At 39.7% G+C, this 24,902-nt stretch overlaps 2 protein-coding genes across 3 annotated transcripts in view; both read left to right on the top strand.

Moving 5' to 3' along the window:
- Positions 1-7,646: 7,646 nt before the first annotated feature.
- rpl38 (ribosomal protein L38) lies at positions 7,647-12,385 on the top strand. The gene is made up of 5 exons (XM_084740795.1): positions 7,647-7,719; positions 7,927-7,953; positions 8,524-8,584; positions 9,722-9,844; positions 12,317-12,385. The coding sequence occupies exons 2-5, from the start codon at positions 7,951-7,953 to the stop codon at positions 12,340-12,342; spliced, it is 213 nt and encodes a 70-aa protein (XP_084596921.1). The 5' UTR covers positions 7,647-7,719; positions 7,927-7,950; the 3' UTR covers positions 12,343-12,385.
- A 1,858-nt stretch (positions 12,386-14,243) lies between these two features.
- The window catches only part of ttyh2 (tweety family member 2), a 94,962-nt gene continuing 84,303 nt past the window's right edge, over positions 14,244-24,902 (top strand). Inside the window, exon 1 of one of the 2 annotated variants that reach the window (XM_084740672.1) lies at positions 14,244-14,727. In XM_084740672.1, the coding sequence (XP_084596798.1) occupies positions 14,599-14,727 (129 nt within the window). In that variant the 5' untranslated portion in view covers positions 14,244-14,598. The remainder of the gene's footprint in view (positions 14,728-24,902) is intronic. The other variant, XM_084740673.1, reaches the window with a different exon arrangement.

Raw genomic sequence — 24,902 nt, 5'->3', positions numbered from 1 at the left:
AAATTCAATATTTATTGAAGATTTTGGGGCATAAGCCTGATGATATGCGTCTACTGGTTAATATATGATGTTGTATACAATCAAATATGTTGGTTTTAATGCTTGGAAAAAGGAGCAGACAGAAAACAACATTCAGTCCTGTAATCACTCCCTTTACAAGAGAACTGGTGACTAGTAGAGTCCATTCCTTGATACACAGCGTCTCCCATTGTCACCGCGAGGACGAGACACAGTTCAACCCCACATGAGCGATTGCTCACTGCCCTCTGCTGCCAGGAAAGCAGAACTGCAATTGTCAGAAATGATATTATTTAGAAAAAGGCTGGGCACAGAGGAGAGAGGATCATGTTTGTTGCTGTGTAAGCAAATGGAATAAAGATCATCCCGGAGCAGAGGAGCTTTAGTTAAACCGATCATGGTCATTTGTTGTAATCTATGAGGCTGAGCTCATCCTCGCCATGCACTTTTACTGTAATACATCCACCTCTCACAGATACGGGCATTCATGGAATATAACAAATATGATGGTACATGATGTAATACAAACTGGGGAAATACGGGAAAAGCACAAACTCACTTAGACTTATAGAGGAAAATGTACTCAATACACTCCTATAAGACTTAATGCTCTGTCTTGTCTCCTGTGTAGCAACTCAGAAAACCCCACAAATCATTATTTTATCAGCTCAATGCTTCATGACATTTCCTGATTTTATGAGAATTGCTTAAAAATTAAAATTACCAGATTTCTGGAATGAAAATCTTGGACATTTCTGGTTTGGTGGTTACTATATCACTAAAACACCCAATATTATTATGTGCTAAATAAATATTAACCATAACTGTTATAACTGTTATAATACACTCTGAGGTTCTACCTAGAACCATGTGCTTCTGAAGAGTTAGTCAAGGGTTCTTTCTCAGAATGTTTGTGGGTTCCATTAAGAACGCTTTTCATCCAAAGAACCCTTTTTTGGAAGAAAGAGGTTTTCAGCAATTGTCAGAATCCTTGAAGAACTCATTTATCAAGGGTTCTTCGTACTGTATCATGAAAGGGTTCTCGGTAAGGGTTCTTGTAGGCACCCTTAGAAGGTGGAAAGATTCTGGCTGGAACCCACGGCAAGGGTTCTGAGCGGAACCATTGCACCATAGTAGGGATCTACTTTAGAGCCTCTCATAGGGGTTTTGTTTAGGGGAATCTTTATGAAAGGTGCTACCAGGAACCAAAAAGGGTTCTCCTGTGGTGGAGTGAGAGAAACCATTACACCCTAGATGGGTTTTCTGCAGAACCTCTTTCACAGACAGTTTTAGCTTTAACCCTTTATGTTGAGTTCTGGGTAGAACTCTCTGAAAGGGTTCAAAGTAAAAACCTTTATAAAAGGTTCTACCAAGAGCCCAAAAGGGTTCACTCAAAGGGACAAGCTGAAGAACCGTTTATGGTTCTATTTAGCACCTATATTACAGTTACTACAGTTGTTCACTACAATGTATAAAAATTTCTGAACCAACAAGCCATGAAAGACAAGCAACCAGAATGACACACTAACAGACACTGAGAGGCAGAGAGAACAATTGAATTTCAGACAAGACAAAACGGCCATTCAGTGGATTTGGCACGAGCATAATGCTATTGACTATTTTTAATTCATGTAAAAAAAAATTTAAAAAATGGGGACAGCTCCAACCGAGGTCAATGCTACTAAAAACAGCGACTGTCCCTGGAAACCATCTGGTTATTCAATTAAAAATATGACTTTAAACTGATGACTTTCTCCAGACTTGTTGTAGCTGCTGTAAAAAAAAACAAAGGTAATTGTCAAATGATCTGTATCTGTGATTACTGACAGTGTATTTTACACAACCTCACAAGTATAGCAGGGTTGGGTATCGATTCTGCTATTTTTAAGGGTACCAACTGAATTACACTGATACTATCAGTCTGTGCCAAAATCAGTCTCTGCCAGATATTGGTACCTGGAAGTAGAGGCTGACATTTTGGGGGGATTTTTTTTTTTAGGGATTTGGGGATGAGACGGGAAAAAAGTCAGCAGGCATGGGCAGGAGCGGGAACGGGTCAGTTTTTTATAGATGAAAATGTGCGTAATGTTGAGTGTAGAATGTCAATTGGCAAGAATGCGATGGGACAGGAATCATTCTACCAGGATCAGGATGGGACAGGAATTGTCTTTTTACTCCTTCATGGGATTCGGACAGGACAGGAGTATTTTTGTGGGAGTTGGATGGGACAGGAGTGAAAAATCCGCTCCCGTGTCACCCTCTACCTGGGACTGCGTTTGAGTGAGACAGTAAGAACACACAGAAAAACAGAGAGTGGCATTATCCCTGCAGCTTGTTAACGTCCCAGCCAGGGCAATAACGAGCTGAAAGCAGTCGCAAGTGTGGTTAAACTTTGCAAAACTTGACACAAACAACACGCGCTGCAATGTTTGTGATGTTAAAATGCAAAGCTGTCCAGGGCAATGCCTCTAAATAACAACAAAAGACAAGAGTGCAATGTTTTTCATAAAGCTAAGACCCACGCAGCAGCTGCAGCTATCATTAGCACACCTGCAGCTAGCACCTAATCAGTGTAACTTAATGCTGCTGCCATTGACAAAAAAACTTCAGGTGATTAATTAGCTGGTTGTTGTTGGAGATAAATGTGCTGTTTTCACTGTGTTGTAGGGCTGGGTATCAGTACTCAGTGCCTTGAGGTATCGATTGAAGTAGACCAGTACCAAGTAGTATCGAAACAAACAAACAATACCTGCATTCAATCCTTTTAATGTCCAGATGTAAAGATCCAGACACTATATCATGTTGTCTTGGACACTGAGTCACCCTAGAGGGCACTTAATCACATTTTGTCCATTGGAGGGGCACCTTAAAGGACGCTTTATCTTGTTGTCTTCAACATTGGGCTATTCTAGAGGACATTTTATCATGTTGTCTTGGACAATGGGCCACTCTAAAGAGTACTGTATCACATTTTGTCCACTGGAAGAGCACCTTAGTCCAGTCATTGCCAAAGACTGGGTCGGGACCCTTTTAAAATGTATGTATTTATTTACTGAGGCAAATTCCATCTAAATGCGCTTATTTTGTCTCATTTGTAAGGTAGGCTAAAATGTCCTATGTTGTTTTCCTGAGAAGAGAAATTGAAAAGATGGCCCTATGAATTCATGTCTCATTTCTAAATTTTTAACGTATTTATGTTTACAATAATGCATCAAGATGACATAGGGTGATGCAGAAATGCCAGTAAAAATGGTCAGAGATGGTCATTTATGCACAAACTTGCGTCACAATGGTTTGAGCTTTTTAAAAAGTCCCCAGGAAGAAAGTTTGGGAAACACTGCTCTAAGGCAGGCAAATAAAATAGAAAGACTGCCTTAGAGAACATGTCCTCACATTTTCTCCACTGGAAAAGCACCTCAGAGCAGCCATTCTCAACCCCTGGGATGTGGCTTTCTGGTGGGCCACAGAGCACCATCCTGTGGGCCACAGAGGCAGCGGTACTACCAGATGATTAGATTAGAATGTAAAAAAGGTTTTCAGTAATTAACAAAACTATTTATTTTATATCCCCCCCAAAAATGGCTGATTAAAATACATACTTTTAGTGACCGGCTAGATTTAAATGTAGAGGCAAGCTTGTCAGCTGGCTAACGTTCCCTCAGATGCAGTGACACAAAATGCATCAGTTTACAGAAGGTGGTCCTCAGAGGTTTTTTTAATATCAAAAATTGGCCTTTAGCTACAAAAGGCTGAGAGCCCCTGCCTTCATGTTTTTTTTCCAATAGAAGGGCACCCCAGAGCTGTGGTTTTCAACCTGGGGTCCAGGGACCAACAGGGGTCCTTGAGAGGGATCCTGACTTAGCTTAGCTGTGTGTCTATTACTGTGCAATTACATTGAGAGCATTAAAAACGCCTTGTATGTTTGCGCTTACTTGGCCAATAAAGCTGATTCCATTCTGTTCCCAAGCAGTAAGAAAGATAAAACCACTGTCAACAAAATAACTCCCCCATATCATCCATCCATTATATTCATAAAATCCTTTAACAATGAAACGCAGCAGTTCCACCCAATCACACTCTGTGAGCAGCGATCAGGGGCATCTTTTATGATCTTTAAGCATGGAGCAAAGATCCAGCGTTCTTTCACTGAAGCTACGACTTCCCCTCACGTTCGCTCAGCTGTGCCAAAGTGCGGTGTGCCTGATGTCAGTTGGAAAAATAGAGTGTAATCTTCTTGGCAGCGAGGGGCACAAAGCCATGTTGAGATAAACTGTTCATTTTAGCTCCCGTTATGGTGAGGAAAGGCTAAACAAGTACACAAAACGGCAAGGGGTGACAGAATAAAAACATACATTCTGCAGTGTGGCGTTTTTTGTTGCGGAGGAGTCCGGAGTCCTCCTCTGAAATCATGAACCATTATCGAAACAAACCGAACTCCATCTTTTGCCTTGATTGACACAAATCTGCTGAAAATTTAAAATCCTGAGTGAAGCATGTCCAATACTCTGAGCACTGATTGACTGTCCGGGGGTAGATGGCCTGTGGACACGGGCAGACAGGTAGATAGGAGGTTAATTAAAAACGACTGATCTGGTGTTTCCTGTCTTTATGAATTAATGCCATGTCAAAGAGGATCTCCATGGAAATTGACTGAGGTGTCACTCAAACTCGGCTCGCGTGGCGCTCCCGGTGTAAATTATTGACAAAGATCATCCGTTGCATTTGAAACTTGAATACTGAAACAGTCTTCAGATGATGGAGCTCATTAATGAACATCCATAGTATTTAATTATGTATTCAGTAGTGAAGTGAGTATATTGCGTTTCCTCCACAACAAAGTGTACGCACAATAAATTACAGAGCCAAAAGTAAAAAGGGAGTAACACCCACTTTGCAGAAATCCACAACTTACTGTAGTACGATTGGCCCATTAACTTTCTCTCTGCAGTTGTGGAAATATATCAGATTATTTTTGTCAAGTTGCTGGGATAATAGATGAGAATTTCTTCAGCGTGAACCATTTATATACTTAAAGGCGTATAATTCTGGCACCCCTTGGATTTATCTGTCTTGACTGTGAAAGATAATTGAACCCATAAGTCAGTGGGTGTGTGTAGTCTCAGAGGTGTCTCGAGCAAATCTTTTAGTGTTTTTGAGCAACTATAATTTACAGTTAGTCTGGAACTAAAGGAATAGCTGCCAGAATATATATATAGCTAAAACACACAATGCAGCAGTCTTGCAGGAAACAAATTGGGCCTCTGGGTTTGGAGCCTCTCTGTATCCACCTTTAGTTTAGAAGAGAAAAAGAGAAGAGGAAAACAGATCAGAAAGATGAGAACAGAATAGAACAGATGGATGGATGAATATGTGGACTCAAGTGAGGCTTGAGTCACAAATTTGATGATGAAAAACACTTGGGCTTTAACATCAGTGACTCGTGACATCACTTGTGCTTGAGCCAATTCAGCAGCATCCTATCAAGTTGCAGGAGGGAACCATGAAGAACTAACGTTACACAACTGAACTCCTGCTGGAAAAAAATTACACCAAAAAACACCTTTCAACTTTGTCTGACATTTGAAGTTGCACAAAAACTCTGTTGTTAAAATGGCAATACATTTGGCGAAGAGTCAGTCTTGACTTGGGACTTGAGTTTAAAGACTTAAAACTTACTTTTGTTTTTTTAGTGGTTTGATTAATGTCCTCAGGATTTCTAAAATCATGGCTATTACCCATGACTGTCTTTGTTCTTATGCAGTACAGACATGTTGTACAATTTTTAAAATCCTCTGAGAATAAACTCCATCTGATTTAACTTGACGTGCAGGACAAGGGATGGATGGACGCACAAGTGCACCCATCACCGCACGCTCTGCGAGAGACTATGGTCTGTCATACAGTAAGAGAGAGGGCATGTGAGGTTATATGATCACTATTCACCGAGGGATGGGAGCAAAACACAGCCTGTGGCCTGAGTGCTACTTCACTGAACAAGCTCTGTGAAAAACAATGTAATGAACTGGTGGGTGAGAAAAGCGTCATCCGGTGAGTAAAGGCCTTCATACAGATTAGTCGTGGTTTACGGGCATGACTATTCTCAGAGCATTATGTCCCGTGCGATGTTCAAGAATAGGGCTTATATGTAGCCATTATGTGTGTGCAGTTAAAGGGATTTCACCCAAAAATGAAAATTCAGTCATTATCAACTCTTTTGCCAGTGGAAGGTTGGGTTTATTTTGTTAGTCTGCAAAACACTGCTGGAGTTTCACAAGAGAATGATGTAGCAGAATCTCCCAAACAATGGAAGTGAATGGTGGCCAGTTTTCAAATATACAAAACAACTGGAAAAAAAAAAAAAACATTAAATGCCTCCATACTGCTTGGCTGGTATAATCCAAGTCTCCTTTTCATTTTTTGGGTGAACTATCCCTTTAATACCAACTGAATAAGTTTGACTGTGATATGCAGGAAGCAACAAATCATTGATGAGCACTCAGCAGAGATTAACTGTGTAGAATACAAAGGCAGATGAAGCTAACAGGATGCAAACCATCAGAATGATAACAGACTATAAGTATATTTACTCAATTACTTTACTTAAGTACAATTTTGTGGTACTTGTACTTAACTTGAGTAGGGTTTTTTGTTATTTTATACTTTTACTCCACTACATTGTGGTGGCAAATTAATGCTGTTTTACTGCAGTACATATATTTTATATCTTTAAAACTAGTCACTTTGTAGTAACTATCAAATTATAAAGTATTATTATAGATTAAACTACCTAACAGTATATATAGTAAGTTAGATCCATCTGTGCCACCTGCTACATTTATGTCATAAACACATAAATGCATCAATAATTATAATAAAATTATTGTTCTGAAATGGGCGAACCTGCAATTTACTTTTGGTACTTTACATATATTTTTATGGTAATATCAGTACTATTTTGAATGCAACAGAGTATTTACAAGCTCCTTTATATTGCTGAAAACTTATTTCAGAGTTGATGATTTTCTTCATGTGGTGGATTAAATTAGACTGCCTAGGCCTGTCTGGGCTAAGAAAGCCAACATTTCATCTGACAGCTTCTCTCAGACAATATTTGATTATGGAGCAACACACAAAAATGCAGTCAGCTTCCTCATGTTTTTTCTGCTGTTCTCTGCGAGAGCTGTGCACTGTTTCCCCTTAACAAGAAAAAGAGTGTGGAAAATTCACACCAACGTAGCAGTATGGAGACTAAAACATAGGAATATAGAGATGTAAATTTGAATAATAATAAGTAATAATAAGTTCTCATTGTAATAGTATTTTTTTAGTGCAAGTCTAATTTTCTTCTCTTTTTATAACTATTTTATGTTATTTATCTCGTTAGCAAAGTCAAAATTCTTCTGCTTATGAACTTTTTTCTTTTGTTTTTATCTCACAGTTGCTTTCTTTAGCAAAAAATCTGTTTCCAATACCAATAAAGCCCCTTTAAATTTATAGAGAAATGTTCAGAATTGCAATATTTGACGCTTATTTGAGGACTCTCATAACGTAACAAAGTTGATATCACTTTACGTTAAACTCTACGACAGCTAATACGCTTTTTTCATACCACTATTGTCCCTCTGTACTTCCCGTAGCGCAGTATAAAAGTCTTCAAAACCGGAAGTCCCGCCCCTTTTCATCCCCTCTCTGGCAGACTGAGTGAGTGTCACCCTTACACATAAACAAATTCACAATTTCTATCATCATCCATCCTCTATAACGTTAATAATTACGTCCTTGTTTCTGACAAAGTATGATTATACCGTTTGGTACCTAGATTACAGGACTATAATTTCTTTTCTTACTTTTTTATTCACGTTTTTATAACCGATGAACTGACTCCATCTTTCTCTGCTCTTCCTGCAGCGCTCAGTCCGCTAACACGGCAGCATGGTAAGCACTTTTTCTCATATAAATACGAAAATAGCGAAGTCTGGGTATCTATTAATGTTGTGTCCCGTATATGTGAACACATCATAACGTTTTATGTGTGTTCGTGGTGTTAATTCAGTCGACAGGTACGGATATGAAGTTGCTAGCATTGCTAATTAGCATTAGCATAACGCCGCTAGCATGGGCCACCCGGCTAACACTTGTATTACAAGAAATATTCAACGGTACAGAGTGATGTGGTTCAAAATTATGTGCCAGGGTTAACGCCTTTGAAACCAACAGTTACAAGCCTGTAGAGGCTGTATAAACTGTGAGTGCTAACATAAATGACAACCTTGACCGGCGACGTGCTTTTGCCGTCAGCAAGACGTCCAAACATCTCAGGCTGATGTGCTCGTGATGCATTCACAGTCTTGCAAGAATAATGATGGACCTAGTGCTGAGTTTCGATTTCTCACAGAAATATCAGTTCCACCGGTCCCCTAACATTTTTAACTTGTTTGCTTTTCATTCTCAGTGTGAGTTAAAATGGTTTGAATAACTGTTTGCTCTCTTGTTCTCTAATCATAGCCTCGCAAGATTGAAGAAATCAAAGATTTCCTGCTTACAGCCAGGAGGAAGGATGCCAAGTGTAAGTTAAACGTCTCACCTGCATGCACTAATGTACATGAAAGTGACAGTTTGAATATAAGCATAAGCAAAGACAAGGTGGACGTTTAGGGGAGAATGTGGATGTTCTCATTGTCACTGCAAGAAAGTTAATTACATGTGAGCTTGTTCATTAACTCTGGAAACGCTTCATTTCATGGTTCTGTCTTTGAAAGAAGCTTCCTTGTAAAATGTAATTTGTTATTTGAGAGAATATCCTTGGTACTTTAATCACCATGAGTCTTAAGTTTGACATTTGCTGTTTCATTTCAAATGAGGATTTGCGACTTTTCCTTATCATTTGTTACTAAATGATGAGTGGTAGGGTTTTTAACTCTTGGTTGGACAAAAGAAGCAATTTGAAGACAACTTTTTTTGCTCTGGGAAATTGTGATGAGCTGTTTGTCACAAGTAGTAAATTACTGGGAGGATTATTCTACAATGAAAATAATTGTTAGTTGCAGCCCTACTTTGTTCAAGTGAACAACCCTGACAGCTCTTCATTATGAGTCTAACTTCTAAAGATGTTTTTTACTTAAGGAAAAAAAAAGTAACCTATGTCTTAATAAGTTCTATTCCAGGTCATTGCTAGTGTAATCTAGAGTCATTATGTGAAATGGGAAAATGTGTCTACAGGCATGCATACAAATCAAGGTTCCAACAATGGTTGAATAATGCATTAACAGTTTCTTGGTCTGTAAGTGTTTCTTTCAAGGAAACCCACTCTCCCAATATCTCAATCCAAACTTCGTAGGTGCATTCAGAAAACTTCCAGAAAATGTTTCTCAGGGTTGCCATATTGATATCAAATATTAAGGTAAACATAGGTGCCAATGATACAGATTCTTTCCAAGGAGTCAACAGTCACAATAGTGGCACCCTGGCTGGTTTCATCTGAATTGAACAGAACCTTAATATCATTAGTAAGACTTGGATTTACCCTCCTATTTGATGTCAAATCGCCTGCTGTGGATTATTCAGAAACTGTTATGGAGTCTGTTTGAAAATTGCACAAAGGGCCATGCGTTTGTCAGTGTCACCAAAGTTTCAGATTGTGGCTTTAAATCCATGTAGATGTTTCTGCTGATGAATCTGAACAGGATTGTTTGTCTTCCTATAGCCGTAAAGATCAAGAAGAACAAGGACAATGTCAAGTTCAAGGTGCGCTGCAGCAGGTACCTGTACACCCTGGTCATCACAGACAAGGAAAAGGCTGAGAAGCTCAAGCAGTCCCTGCCCCCAGGTCAGTACTAACAAGAGGTCAACTCACGAAACCAACAAAAGACTGAGAGACACAGTTTGAACCAAGTCTGCATTCTCCAGACTTGGTTCAAACAAGAAAATCCCAGTTGTGACATAGTAGGGTGTTTTTTGGCATCTGAATGATGTATACTTCACTTTGAACAGCCTTAGTGTTCCGTTTGTAAGAAGTTTGCGCCTTTCCTGAGTCTAATTAAAGGCACCCTGCAGCGTTTTGGATTACCAGTAGCTTAGAGCATGTTTCTGAGTGAGTCGCTTAGTTCATGTTGTTCTCCCAGCACACCCACAAGGATGCACGAGCCCAGGGATGGCGTGATATATTTCTGCAGACTGCAGAGGATGGCTGTAGTGATAGTAATGCAGTGTACTAGGAAGATATGCACCAACAATAAAATAACTCAAACTGATGTAAACAAGGCAGGTTGCAGAGCATTCATAAAAACACACTGCAGATGGTTTACAATGTAGAAAATTGTTTCAGTGTGTTTATTGGGTCTTAGGAACAAAAGCAGTGCATCTTGGCTAGAAACGAATATACAAACTGAAGTTGTTGACAATAAAAACTTGGATGGTTGTAATGAAATGTTTTACATCAGTCCACAGGGTGTAAATGTTATTTGGTCCTTATGGAAAATTAACTGCAACTTGAAGAACAGTTGCAGACGTTGTCAGTGTAGTTCATAATATTAGAACAAAGTCTTGAAACTGAAAATGACCTGCATTTCAAGCTGTAGTAACAAATAATGCTGCAAAAATGACTATGTGAGGAGAATGGTGTTCTACCATTGCAGCATGTGCCAAACAAAGGGCACTGCCAAAGAGGAGCAGTATTCACTCTTTCAAAAGCAGCAGCAGCAGGACTACAGACTTAATTTATGAAAATAGACTTGACTTAGAATATACAAGACGGGCATGAAAATTACTAAAGATAAAAACAAAAATCAAACATCAATGTTGGAAGTGATACTGCAGCAATCAGAACATAAAAAGGAAACGATAGAGGAGTCCTGCAGAAAGTCTGAAAAGGATAGATGAAAGCAAAACAAACAGGCAGGTTAACAGGCAGAAATGTTTGTTTTTCCATACAGAAAAAAATGTTTTAGCGACTTAAAATAGTTGGGAAGATTGCGTATGAAGACTGATTTTAAGGGAGAGTTTGAATATGATTCACCCAGAATAATCACAAGATTGCCAGTATGACAAATATTTGCATCAGAGTTGTCTATAAAATGTTATTGTAAGTAAATGGCGGTTTGTCCGTTTTTGGGAAAAGTTATGTATATCGGATCAAAACAAGCATTTAAAAGATTAAATGGTCAATGGTTTCAGTCTCTGAAGAACAGGAGACTCGTGGATGAACTGCAAATTTAAATCTTGTGTGCAGAAAGTCATTAGCAGGTTATATTGTATTAACTATTTTAAAATGGGATGCTTTGACTTTAGAAGCAACAGGATATGATATATTGAAAAATGGATTGTCTGCTTAAAGGGACTTCTATAACAGCCTGGACAGAGCATGGGTTGAAGTTTTAAAAAAACAGACTCGTGGATCTAATATACGATAATGTATACTGATGGAAGTTCGGTGTTAATTGCTGCAGTTTGCAGCAGCATCTGCAGTGAGTCAAAGTCGAGCCTCTGTATCGTATCTTCTGATTGAATATTACTGCTGTTTGTCTACTAAATGGATTTTTGCATTTAAAGTTCACTGAACTTTGGTGCATGTGGGGGCTGGCTGAATTTTGAAACAATTTTCATTTTAAATAGCTCGTGACAGATGTTTTCCTGTTTTAACTATTGTATTCTTGTGATGGTTGTTCTACATTATCAGAGTTTAACAGTGAGTAGTAAAATCATTTTGGTTAAAACAACATCAGAACTACTCTTTTCTCTAGTTTGAACACAGATGTTACTTGGAGATTGTGCATATTAATAATGTAGCTTTATTACAGGGGAAAAAAGTCATACATAAATAAAACATTCGGTTGCATCTGTTTTCATTGGGGATCCGCCAAGTTCTGCAAATATAATTAGTTGACTTTGACTGCACTGATTCGGTTGTATTATGTGTGGAATTGAGTGCTTTCCGTTGCCTTTAAATAGTTAATAACAAGTTTGACAAATCATTTTACAAGAAAGCGAAAGTCTTAGTAGTAGCCTTTGTCAGATTTGGATCGAATTAAATGTTGGCAACTAATTCAAGGGTAACTGCATGATTGAAGCCAGTGTGTTGGGGTTTGTAAGATTCGTTTAAGGCAGATGTTTACTCTTGGTGGTGCAATTCTGTCTTTAACAAGTAATTTTCAACTGTCAGTGAGAGTTCAGGACACATTCCTGCAAACAAAATTAACATGTATATTCACAGGAGGTTAAAAAAAGTGTCAGTGCCCCATTTTTAGCTGGTGTTATTTATGCCAGTGAATATTTTCTAACCTGTCATCTTTTCTCTTTGCAGGTCTGGCTGTGAAGGAGCTCAAGTAAATGCCGTGATGTACAGATAATTGTAATAAAAATTGGAAAACTATTATAGTCTGTGGTTTTGTTCACTGTGTGTGCGGCAGATAAGAAACTGAATTCCTTCATGAAGTATCAGTCCACAACCTGGGTGTGAACAGTGTGTAGTGAGCTTGCAGTGTCATAAGTGGTGTTTTGACATCTTTCCACAAGATGTCAGATTTGAGCTACAGTCAGACTGAAAAGCTTTAAGAGCACTGCCCACTGTTCAAAACACATGAAACTTCCCAGTATGATGTGCAATAAATGTGCATATGTCCAGGTTTCTGGTCTTGAAAGAGTTTAAAATGTTATATTTTTTAGTTTGGTTAAGGTCAGGAAATGCTTGATTTTGAATATACTACTTGAACATTTTTAAGTCTTTCATTAAATCAAGTCCCTTTGATACCTCACTCTGGAAACTGGGAAGCATCTGGTAAAATGTAATACTGACTGCCATGGGTATAATGGTATTCTCTAACCTCTATTTCTTGCATTTGCATTTACAATATTTGAGATGTGACATTTTTGGCTTCAAAAGTCAAGTAATTTCTGTTTTCTGTACCTTTAAAGTGCTTGAATTTTAACTGTAGGAACACTGAATGACTTTCTGATTTTCTGCAGCTGGGCAGACTATTTTCTAATCACCTTGGTGTTGCACTCCTTGCTCATTCTGATAATCAAATATCTAAAAGTATATACTAAATGGTGTAGGCCTGTATCTATATATATTCATTTAAACAGTCATGTACCCACATGTATAAATATACATAAAAGAGCAAAAGAAAATCGGCAAGTAAATAACTTGAAATTAAAATATTTACCCATTTTTCAGGAAGTTCCAGCTTTTGTATGTTAAGATGGTGACGTCCTCCACTGTCAGATTCAACAGCAGATGATTCCTGTTACATTGTTAAACAGGTACAGTGCCATACGCATAGACAATTTCTTCTGTGTTACTGTGAAACATCACAAACATGGTGTTAAAACAAATAAATGTACACAATCCTGTCTCTGAAATCCAGAATGAAACAAGGACAAAATGGGTGAACTGGTGTGTTAAACATCACTGGTTGTTTACTGGGATCAAATCCAGCAGATAGTCAGTACTCTGTGGTTTCACTTCTAGCTACTGAGGATGGCCAGATAAAAACAACAGCTGTATGGAGGCTCCTCTGTTTTTACAGTTGATGAAGTTGAAACTTGCTTGTGTTTGTGAATCCAGTTAAATTTCCACGGTGGGTTTGCTTGTTTCATTAGTGTTACTTTTTAGTTTCTTCTTTTTTTCCAGTCCAGAATAGATACGTACAATATAAACACAACACATCAAATTGGGGTCCATGGATCAAGAGGTGTCCTTGAGTGGGTTGCAGAGGGTCCCCAGCTGTGTTTTAACATTTATCACACTTTTGGAAATTGGAAGAAAAAAGGAAATAAGGTGGGCCATATTGGTTGGCTGCAATTTATAGTGATCCCTGTTTGATCATTTATTTACTATAAAGACTTTAATCATCTTCAAACCTAAAAATGAAGAGATTTTTATTGTCAAAATCCTATCAATTTGAGTTTTTAGTTAAGTTTTCTTTAACTATAATTACCTTGTCCCCCTGTCGTCCCCCCATCAGGACTGCTGTAGGTTCAAGTTGTTTGAAACTCCCTCAGGTGACCACTAGGTGGCAGTGCGGAAGTACCACTGTTGAAACAACACTTTAACAATGAAACATTATGATGGGATTAAAATCACATTACTACAAATTGATCGGGTGTATTTTATTAACAGACTTACCTCAGACAGTCTGTCGGGTGGACATAAATCTCAACTCCTCAGAGTTTATGGGGCGTCTCTGCGCGCTCCCGCACCGCCTCCTGTCCTGCGCGCGCTCCCGCCGGTGACTGTCGGTGCTGCGTGGGCTCGGAGCAGCTGTCGGTCGGTCGGAGAGGAGCTGTGGGTCCACACAGACAGACGCGGAGAGGAGGCATGGGCGCAGTGTGATTATTTCTCCTTTTCATGAGAAATTCTCTGTCGGGATTTCACTTTGCAGCCGCACCGCTGTCTCTGCAGGACTTCTGGGACGTTTTGCGCTCATGTGTGGCTGAGAGAGTGTTTCCACAGACGAGCATGCTTTTATCATTGTCTTTGTTTGATATGAGACGGGATTAAGATCTCCGGCAGCGGACCAAACAGCCGCTTTAGTACAGGGAGGCTAATTTAGGCTGCAGCCTAACTTTTTTCTTGGGGCAGGGATGTCTTCGGCTCGGGTGGATTACATTGCGCCCTGGTGGACTTACTGGCTTCACAATTTTCCTCACATCAACCTGAGGTTTCAGCCCATAGACAACAGCTTCCAGCCTGAAGAGGAGAACTACCAGCAGGTCAGTAACAGAAGATGGGACATGAGGCTTCAGGGGGACTAGAGCCCGACTGATAGTGGATTTGGGCAAATGCCGATATTATTATTCTATTATACTACACTATAAACTATATACTTAAAATTGTAGTCCCTTGCAATGATTTCCTCACAAAAGTATAAAATGAGGCATCAGACAACTTTATTGGTACTATATATCCCTCCCATCCCACCACCCAGCAATTAATAATCAGAATAAAGACAGAACAATGATAAAACCAGCAATAGTGATTCATTTGGTTAAGACATTTGAATATCAGAAAAAAAGAAGGGGGTTAAAAAGAATAATTAATAATATATGTAAGTAAAAAAACAATCAATTCAAATCAATTCCAATCAAAAATGTGAATAGAATATAATGAAAAACTGAGCACCGATAACTGTATTAGATCTCAAATGTGATTATCAAACATTTGTTGCAAATTTATGTGATGGAAGCAGGATATTTGACATTTTAATGATAAACTTTATTGTCCAAAATGACATAGTTAACTTTCATCGCTAATTTTAGTAATAATAAATAACAAGAGGAAAAAAAACACATAGAGCAAAATATATATTAAGCTTGAATTAAGAAAAATGATCAAATACACACAAATTTCTGTGCATTGCATTCTATCCTAAAAAAAGAAAAAGTTTTCACATTTGCACATATCAAACAAGCATTAAGATGACTAGAGAGGAAAATTTTTATTTTAAGAAAATATCCCTTTGTAAGAAAATATTGATACACTTAAGTATTGCAATATTGTGCTTTGTGATGTTATTTTGATTCTCAAAAAACACTGAAATGTGATATCATGATACCTGCAAAGTCATGTGGTTGTGGTCTGTTTTGTGTTGTGTTTGAACCCTCCTAGATCGCTTCTCCTAGACTCCTGGATAGCTGTGTTGTTATCTGACTTAAGCGTTCGCGCATTCTTGATTCTATGACAGTTTTCTTAAAGTTAGGTTTAAAAAAAGAAATATATCATGTACTTACAGTATCACAATATATCGCAATATATCTAATGGCAACTCCTGTATCGTGATACATGTTGTATCACCAGATTCTTGCCAATACACAGACCTATATCAGCCGATATCCAGCCTGTCCTCACCACAAAAAACGTGGTCAAATGTGCAAGCATCGTTCCAGCTAATATGTCTGTTTATTGTCAAGCAAACTCCCCCTAGTGGACGTAGTAAGTATGACAGGAGGAGTATAAGGTCCACATTTAAAGGAGAATGGCTCAAACATCCAGGAAACCAGGGTGTGAGTCCTGTGCAAAATGAAAGTAAACAAATATATTTAAAGTTATGGACATGACATATGTGACTTTTTTTTTTAACCCAGACCACAATCTTTTCCTAAACCTAACCAAATAATTTTATTGCAGAACCCTTACAGTTTTACAAAGTAAACCACGTGTGTAATGTCACGTGACTTACATAATGTAGTTAAAGTACAGCAAGCTTTGTTTTGGTAGCAATTTGCAGTCGACCTGTTCTGTCTTGTAGGTATAAGGATGTGCTGGATTTATCTCTTTGGCTCTAACCAGAAGTCTATTTGTTAAGGACATAATTAAAACAGGGACACATTCTTATAAGTACTTAATAGTGAGTTTGTGACAGTATTGTGACATGTTCCTACTTCTCGTTTCTATAACAATCCTTTAATATATGACTTATATTGCCCTGACGCTCCTGTGGTCTCACTAAAATCAGCTGCAGAGTGTTAATCATCATTATGCTTCCTGCTGCCTTCAGACTCAGATCACATGTTGCATTATTGATGATAAAAGTGGCCCATAATTTTTCTCTGAGTGTCATCCAGTGCACTTAAGAAGTGGTTGCCACCTTGAATAGTCTGCCATATTTATTAGGAGCTACTGTCTATCCAGTCCCATAGCTCAGTGAACAAAAAGCTGTTGGGGTATTGATGCCATCTCTTTCTCCGTCTAGAATCAATCATTATTCCTGTCTGCAAAACAGGTATTATACCATTGAGTCAAGTGCTTTCCTTCAAAGAATATTACAGAAATGTTGTTAGCCAGTAGAGACGGATCATTTCAACATTTCAATAGTTGTCTTTGTGTCTGCTGGAGAGGTGCAGAGACACAGAGAGACGATCCAGAAGCACACACGTGGGTGAATTGTTGGCACAGATGTGTTATTTTCACCCATTGGAGTTAACGTGGTTCCCATCAGACTCCAGAGAGGCGGTGACAGGACTGTTTCACACAGCGCTCAAGTGGGCTGGGATCAACTGTTGGATGACTAATGACCTGCTTGTGAACACATGTCAAGCACTATGAATGTTTTATTATTTCGCTGTTTAATTTTTCAAGGTTACAGCTTGGCCTCTGTCAGGGCACGTACGAGGTACATCATACTGATGCAGATGACATTTAAATTCGTTGCTGCAGTGTCTTATGACAGTGGCTTTCAGGGGGACCTACATGGTCCAAGGCGGTCATAAAAATGTTGAAATATTTAATAAAGTGACAGGTAATGAAGACATTCAGGTCATGGGAACAAAGGATAAACTTGCAGAAATCACTTCAGTTTAGACTAATAATGCCTGGAGGAGAGGAAGGATACCGTGCACTAGTGCTGTGTCTCAAAAGAGCTGCATGATCGGTTCTTAATAGTACTTTGCAATGACTTTTCCCATCATGAAGAGTGCAACACATGAGAATTAATGAAAGACATCGGGATATTGCCATATATAAAGATGGATGACATGACAGCTCCTCAAAAGTGAAGCCAAAGCATCTCCATCCACTTCCTAAGTCCAGCCCCTTTTTGCTCATTGCTCCAGTAACAATTGAACAAGCTTGGTGCCCAGCAGAACCGTAGTCAATTTTCCGTAAAAGTGACATATAGTCACATCTTAAGTTAGCTAAAATGTTAGCAAAGCATTAGCTATCTAGTTAGCTAGCATTTTGCTAACATTAGCTAACTTGAGATGTGACTAAAGGCTATATATATTGCTTTTCCACCTCCCCCAGCAAGAGCTTCTAACTGTCTTCAAAATTTGTTTTTCTTTTCAACTAAATTAGCCTAATACATAGCATATAAATATATATATAAAAATTTTCTAGGATGGTGAAGACATGACGCACTCTACTCTGCTCCTGATTGGCTTACCCTGATGTTATTTCCCTAACCCTACTCAGTCACGTTCCTCATGCCCCAAACCTACTCAGAACCCAATCCAAAGACCCAAACCAACAAGCCAACTAGTACTAGCCAAGCTAAGTCAGAGTAGGGCGGGTTATGACTTCACCATCCTGGGATTTACAGGAGACAGGAAAGAAGAAAGCTGACCAAGATTCTGCCAGCAACCAAGTTTGCTCAACTGTTACCTGAGCAGAGAGCAAAAAAGGGCGGGACTTGGAAAGGGTCAGTTACTTACAGACTTTTAACTCATTTTTGGGGCTCCACCAACTAGGGCTGTAATGGTATGAGTATTCCTGCCAAACCATCACTGTACAGGGGTCACAGTCCAGTGCATGCAGATTACATGGTATGATTGATTGATTGATTGATCGGTGACTTTAACTGTACACAGTCAGCAGTATGTGCTGAGGTTAGCTTAACAAGCTGATTGGTGTGCAAGATCCTTTAAATTAGTTGGTAGGGAACAGTTTGGGTTCCTGATCACCTACAACAGCAGCAGAGTTGTGGATAAGACAGGTGTTTGCCTGCATTGCTCCACTGTTGTCTGGTATGTTGGAATCACACTGAACATGTTAACACCTTCATCTGCATCTCCCGAATGAAAAGAAACAAATCCTTATGCATTTGTTTGGTTTTTTTCCCCCCCGTACCAAACTCGCACCGAACCGTGACTCCTGAACTGGGGCATGTAGTGAACCGTGACTTCTTTGTACTGTTACACCTCAACCACTAACTCCTGAGGGAGACATATGCCCCCTCTAGTTGCTAAATGCTCCACTATGTCCGTTAGCAAGCAATACAAGGAATACAAGGAATCAGACTTTTTTTTTCCCAGACACTTTGGTTTATATTCTGTCAGTGTCATTTGCTTCAACGTAGCTGATAACTTTTGCTTTTAGCTGCTATCTTTTCACTAATAGTAGTAGTTTGATGCATTTTTACTTTACAAGATATCAGATGGCAGCACAACTAAATTGGATTTATGTTGTGCTGGTGTCAGGCAAAAAAAATGGCGAGAGAAGTGAAGGAGATTTTTTTCATCTCATGCTGCCAGTTTCCATTCTCCACGGCACTGTGGAAGTAGAGTCACGGCCACGGGGTGTGGGAGGTGAGGGTGGTGAGTCTCAGCAGGAGAGCAGCGCTTCCTCCTGCGAAACTGTCAACCACAGACAGACACTCAAATCAAGAGGCTGGAAAACCCCATCATCAGAACCATCCAGCCTCTCCTGTTGTCTGTGACTTTTGTTTTCCTCTGTTTCTCTCGCTGCCTCATCTCTGATGGAACCACGGTCCTGCTCTCTTTTGTCTCGCTTTCACAGATATAGGTCAAGCCCTTCACGCTCCCACTTCGTAGAACAATTTTGTGTAAAGCACCAAAGCTAATGACTCAATTCCAAGCTGATGCAAGGCTATTTAGGCCATTACATTTCCTGTGAATCCTGTCCTTTGTGGGCTGGCAGGCTTAATTCTGATCACCACCTCCTTTTGTGAGTGCATTAGTAGCAGTGATAATATGCTGTATATGGCAACCAAGGGATGAGGATCTGGGAAAACAGGTGATATATTGCCCCTGGATGTACTTGCATTGTTAAATTACGACTTGAATTATTGAGGGCTGGTGTTAATGTCGCTAATGAAGTGGCTCATATCAGTGTAATCAGTTTAATATGGTCAAAATATTGAAGGTGCCAGACAGTAGTGCTGTAAGGCAATAAAACGTCTAAACAGTCTCTGTTAAAGGGAATCTCCTTGCAAATCATCACATTGAGGTATTGATAGACTTTTTATCCAGTTTATTTCTGCAGTGGCATGATTAACAGCATTGCATTGCATATTCCCACAGCATTTAATGGTACAGAAATCAATCATTAAGCTTTATAATCGAGCTGTGTAATGCAAGTACATGTGAGCGAAATGAGTCCACTCTATTGTAAAAGAATTGCTGAATCGATGCTTAGCCGGCCAGTGTTGTGGAGAGTATTGAGCGGCTGAGCCATGCCTGTAACCCAGGCTGTGTGCCTTTTCAGGGGAATTATAATTGGCTAGTTGTAGTGTGGGCAATCCTGGTGAATTCCTTTGTTGGCTCCGGGCCAGCGAATGTGATGGAATGCAAGGGGTTGTGATCTTTCTCTGTTCTTTGTCTCTGTGTGTGTGTTTTTGTGTGTGTGTGTGCATGTAGTTGGTTTCTCACCCTCTGGTAGACGCTCGTATTGTCAGTAATGGAATGTCTGTCAGCTGAATCACCTGACTAGACTTCTCTAATTTCTGTCCTCTGACAATAAGCAAGCTGTTCTTCTTTATCCTACAGTCACATATTTTGGAAATTCTCATCCAGTGCTGCTTCCATCTGCAGAGTGAAGGGTGTGCATGAAACAGCAGCACCTACAGTAGGTCATACTAGAGTTTAGGGTTTAGGACAATGATGGCTGACAATCATCGGACACCGAGTCCTCTACCGTCATAAAATCATGGTCTAAAAGCTCTCTGTGTTTGAGGTAGTGTGTCCCTTCTCCTAAGGAAGAAGTTGTTAGTGAAGTTTCATTCTTGACATGTGGTAGAGGAAATAAAAACAAGCTGCTGCTGGTGGTCATTGCACTAACGTTACTTCTTCATGTCCTGTTTATTGCCATATTAAACTTGCCCAGTTAAGCAAACCCAAGATGCTCGGTTACACTGGTGGCAGCTGTTTCTTTTTTGTCTTTCTCCACTCGTCTTAGCTTAACTTCATCTATTTAGCTAGTCAGCTAAAGATGATGCTATTGTTCACTGCAGTGTTTCACTGTGGACAATGTCACATGCGACTTCGGTTCATGAACGCAGAGGCAAGTCACTGTCAAAAGTTACTGTCAAAACTTATTGCCAAAGCGGATTATGTTTCAAAAAACATGCAGCTGTTCACTTTGTACTCCAGTGCAATTGCTCTTAAGTGGGACGTACCACGCAGTACCACACGAACAATATTTATTAACTGCTAATGGATAAAACAAATTGCATCAGCGGCCAGTAAATATTGACGTGGGGCAAGTAGATTTCAGACCCACTTGCCTGACCAGCCTAGTGAAAATAAATACTAATGTTGTGGCACCCTGATCTCTCTCTAAGAGTTCAGGACAGCGTAGACACTTTTGGACAGCCTCTCAAAGGACTTCACGGTTTCGCACTCAGTTATAAAAGCGACAAAAGTGCTGTGGAGACATTCAAACTCTGCCTACTTTCACTCCTCCACAAGCGAACATGATAATTGTCTGTTTGGGGCAATTATTCTGAAGTTGGAAAATGGGGTTGCAGGAGCTGTTTTAAGATCTGATAAGAGCTTTGATTCAAGCATACCAAGGCTTCTCGCTGAGACAGTGACACCCCAGCCTTGCTGATGATTTCCTTGGGGATGCACATGCACCTGAGATAATCTGCGATCACAGTCCTCCTCAGCCAGGTCTGTCTGATGCGTGAAATGTATTTCTCTGCTCCTCGTCTCCCTGTCCCGAGGCCTAGAGGATGGAAAGAGGGCAAAACTGAAAAAGCTCACCCAAAATAGGACAGGAGCCTAGTTTTTATATTATTTGTGTGTGTGCCTATGCACATGCGCGTGTGTGTGTGTGTGTGTGTGTGTGTTGAGCCAGACATCATGTGTAGGTCAGCAGGTCCTCGTCCATCTGACTTCCCTTCCCATTTCCTGCGTTGTGACCCAAACAGGTTTTTGCCAAATCCTCTCCGTGTCCATCACATGAACTGCTGTTCCTCATCCAGCTAAGGCAGTCTGATACTATGCAAGCAGCCAGGGCCATAAACTTTTATTGGTTAATTTGTGGTAATAACAAGAGCTATTAATTTATTAGTGCCTGTTTGACATAAGTCCAGAACTCCAATGTAATGTTGAGACAAGTATGAGAAATTATGCATTACACTGAACGATGGTGCTTCTGTTTGCTGTATGGTATGGTACATTAATGTTTTGTGTATTAGTCTTCTTTTTTTTCTCGTAGCCCGTAGGCTTAGTGCTATTATCAGGGCCAATTACATCCAAATAAAATTAAAAATTAGGGTGTTACTTTCTAAAATAATTAACTGACACTCTATCAAATGATCTCTGACACTGAGTTTAATTAAGGAATGATGCTGTAACGTGTTGAAACATCTCTCTCACTGTGTTACTGACACTTTTTAAAGGAATAGTTTGACACTTTGGGAAGTCGCTGGCTTTCTCACAGCTGTCTCTTAACTCTAATTGTCTGTTGACCATAAATCATGCAGGTGGTTATTTTAGCTCCTGGCCAAGAAACAGCTTGGCATGGCCCTTGGCCAACTGCAAATTGTAATTTTTTTTTGCTTTTTTTTTTTTTTTGTTAGATTTTTGGACAGCGCTAGGCTAGCTGTTTCCCCCTGTTTGTAGTTTTTATGCTAAGCTAAGCTAACTGTCTCCTTGCTCCATCATCACATTTAACCTGAACTTTATTGACCTCCTGGGAAAATCATGTCCAATAAGGTGCAATTACCTTGATTTCAAGACAAATGATTAATTATCAATTTTCAATCTATTGATTAATCATTATCATCCTGAATGAGGTCTTTTGATGAAAGACATTATGGCAGATTTTTACTTCTGTTTATTGTTTTTGTGGCTCTTTTAACTCACTATCTGGAGGTCATACTGTAGCTGGCCCGTGTTTGTCTCAGTATTTTCCCATTATTATCTGTGGTTGACACAGTAATTACTGTAAATATTGTGGATGTTCAGTGCACGCTCAGTCAAGCACATAAAACACGTGTTTTATGCTGAAGGAAAATACGCCATTTTCTGCACTCTCATCACTAAAGCAGTCAGTAGTGTAGTTTGCATTCTGTCCTGAACAATAGAAAGCATGAAAAAAGCTTTTGTATACAGATTCATCATGTTCACTCTTGTATTCCAACCTCAGGTTCCGTCACAGAACCGACCGTATAAGACACTCAATAATTGAAGCGTTTAATGCAAAAATGAATCAGTGTTATGGCCTTAATTAGCATGGACATCTAGGTAGATTTCACACTTTTTGTATATAATTACAGCTGATTAAAGAACATTTGTCTATTCCCCTCAGCACAGGAGAGCAAAGTCTTTTGCTTAATAGCAGCACAATTTGTCCTCGACAAAACAACAGCCACTTTCACCTCTGATCGCTTTAATGTCCAGCTCAGACAAGTTTCTATTGAAAGCTTTTATCCTGCTATTTACTGTGGCCTAGAACGATCTGAGATAAATGAACAAGCCACAGACATGGTATTCAATTACAGGAGCAAACACACACAGTCTTAACACACTCGATCTTCCCGCTCCAGTGGCTTTTCTTACAGAGATTCCCTGGGAACAGTGTTCCACCCGAGTGCATGCTCACAGTCTCCTCCTCCAGACCTTTCTGTTGTCTTTGTTTTCCCTGCCTCTCTCTCTCTCTCTCTTTCACATTACATTTTTTTCTGGTTTCATCAGCATTTCCTCCGCATCCCCGTCTTCAGTCTTTGTTCGTTTCACTTAGACCTTCGCGGAGGCCACCGGGCTAAATGGACGCGCCGTCGTCTGAGAGACGCTCACGTGTGCAGGCCTGAGAGAGTTTGTGTGAAATCATGAGGATGAAAGAAAGATCAAGTGATGCTCTTAGAAATAAAGGTGCTAACTAGAACCAGGCGTTCTTCAACTTGTTTATTTGGGTGGGGGGGGGTGATGGGGGTTCCTGCTGGAACCTTTTATTCCACTTTGAACCCGCTCATAGAGTTCTACCTAGAACCCAGCATAAAGGGTTATACCGAAAAACCATCTACAAAAGGTTTCACCCAGAATCGCTTATGAGAAGTTCTACGGAGAACCCTTCTATGGTGTAACCGTTCCACCCAGAACCCTCTCAGGGGAGTCTGTCATGAACCTTTCCACTTTCTGGGTGTGAACAAGAACCCATCCATGTGATTCTACCAAGAACCTTTTTATAGTCCAAGGCTTTATCTATAGACCACCCAGGAAGTTCTATTGAGAACCTTTTTTAGTCCAAGGCTTTCATCAAGAACCCACTCAGGGGGTTCTACCAAGAACACTTTCATATTCCACGGGTTTTATCTAGAATGTACTTAGCGGCTTCTGCAGAGAACCTTTTTTATATTCCAAGGGCTGTATCTAGAACCCATCCAGGAGGTTTTGCCATGAACCTTTTTATATTCCGAGGATTTTATCTCCCTACTACCTACTCAGGAAATTTTACCAAGAACCTTTTTATAGTCCAAGGCTTTTGTCGAGAGCCCACTCAGAGTTCTACCAAGTGTCTTTTTATATTCCAAGGGATTTATTTAGATCCCACCCTAAGAACCCTTTTATATTATGGTACGAAGAACCCTTGGTGAAAGAGTTCTTCCAGCAGCTCAACAATGAAAGAACCCTTAACAAACCCTTCAGCAGAAGTAAATGGTTCTGTGTAGAACCTGAGCCCATCAGGACCCTTCTGGAACCCTTATTTCTAAGACTGTGGTGGGATTGTACTGCAGCAATGATTTCCTGAAGTGCGGTTATTATTATATTGTCGTAGAATCATTTTTTCATTGAAATTATTACATTTTTTTTTTTTATTTCAGTCATCTCAAATATTTCATTATTGTGTTTGCAGGAACCCATTTGCACATAATGCCATTACAAGCAGCTAAAATTTATTGATTACAGCTGAGTGTTAGCCGTGTTTAGTTTGTGTGATAGAAAGTGGAAAATTATGCATACTGGGGGCTGAAAATCCATTATCAGTTCAGCCATCATGACCGCTCTGATTGCATTGGAAATTTACCAGCTCTTATTGCCTCCTCCTCAAGAAAATCAATCTTAAATCTGTTGTTCTTCATTTCCGTGCTCGTTGTCAAACCTCAGCCGCTCGCTTTTTGTGTGTAATGACTGTGTAACCTTGTTGTTAAAGCAATGATTCACCTCAGCTCGGCCTCCGTGGCCGTCATGGTGTCTTTTTTCTTTCT

Source organism: Lutjanus erythropterus, chromosome 17 (genome assembly GCF_056507025.1).
Source record: "Lutjanus erythropterus isolate fLutEry1 chromosome 17, fLutEry1.hap2, whole genome shotgun sequence".
NCBI lineage: Eukaryota > Metazoa > Chordata > Actinopteri > Lutjaniformes > Lutjanidae > Lutjanus > Lutjanus erythropterus.
This window is presented reverse-complemented; position numbering and strand designations above follow the sequence as displayed.

Bases quoted from the DNA above. Each gene is read 5' to 3' on its own strand.
- rpl38 (XM_084740795.1), top strand. The intron at 8,585-9,721 runs GTAAGTTAAACG...GTCTTCCTATAG, and splicing joins CAGGAGGAAGGATGCCAAGT to CCGTAAAGATCAAGAAGAAC. The intron at 9,845-12,316 runs GTCAGTACTAAC...TTCTCTTTGCAG, and splicing joins CAAGCAGTCCCTGCCCCCAG to GTCTGGCTGTGAAGGAGCTC.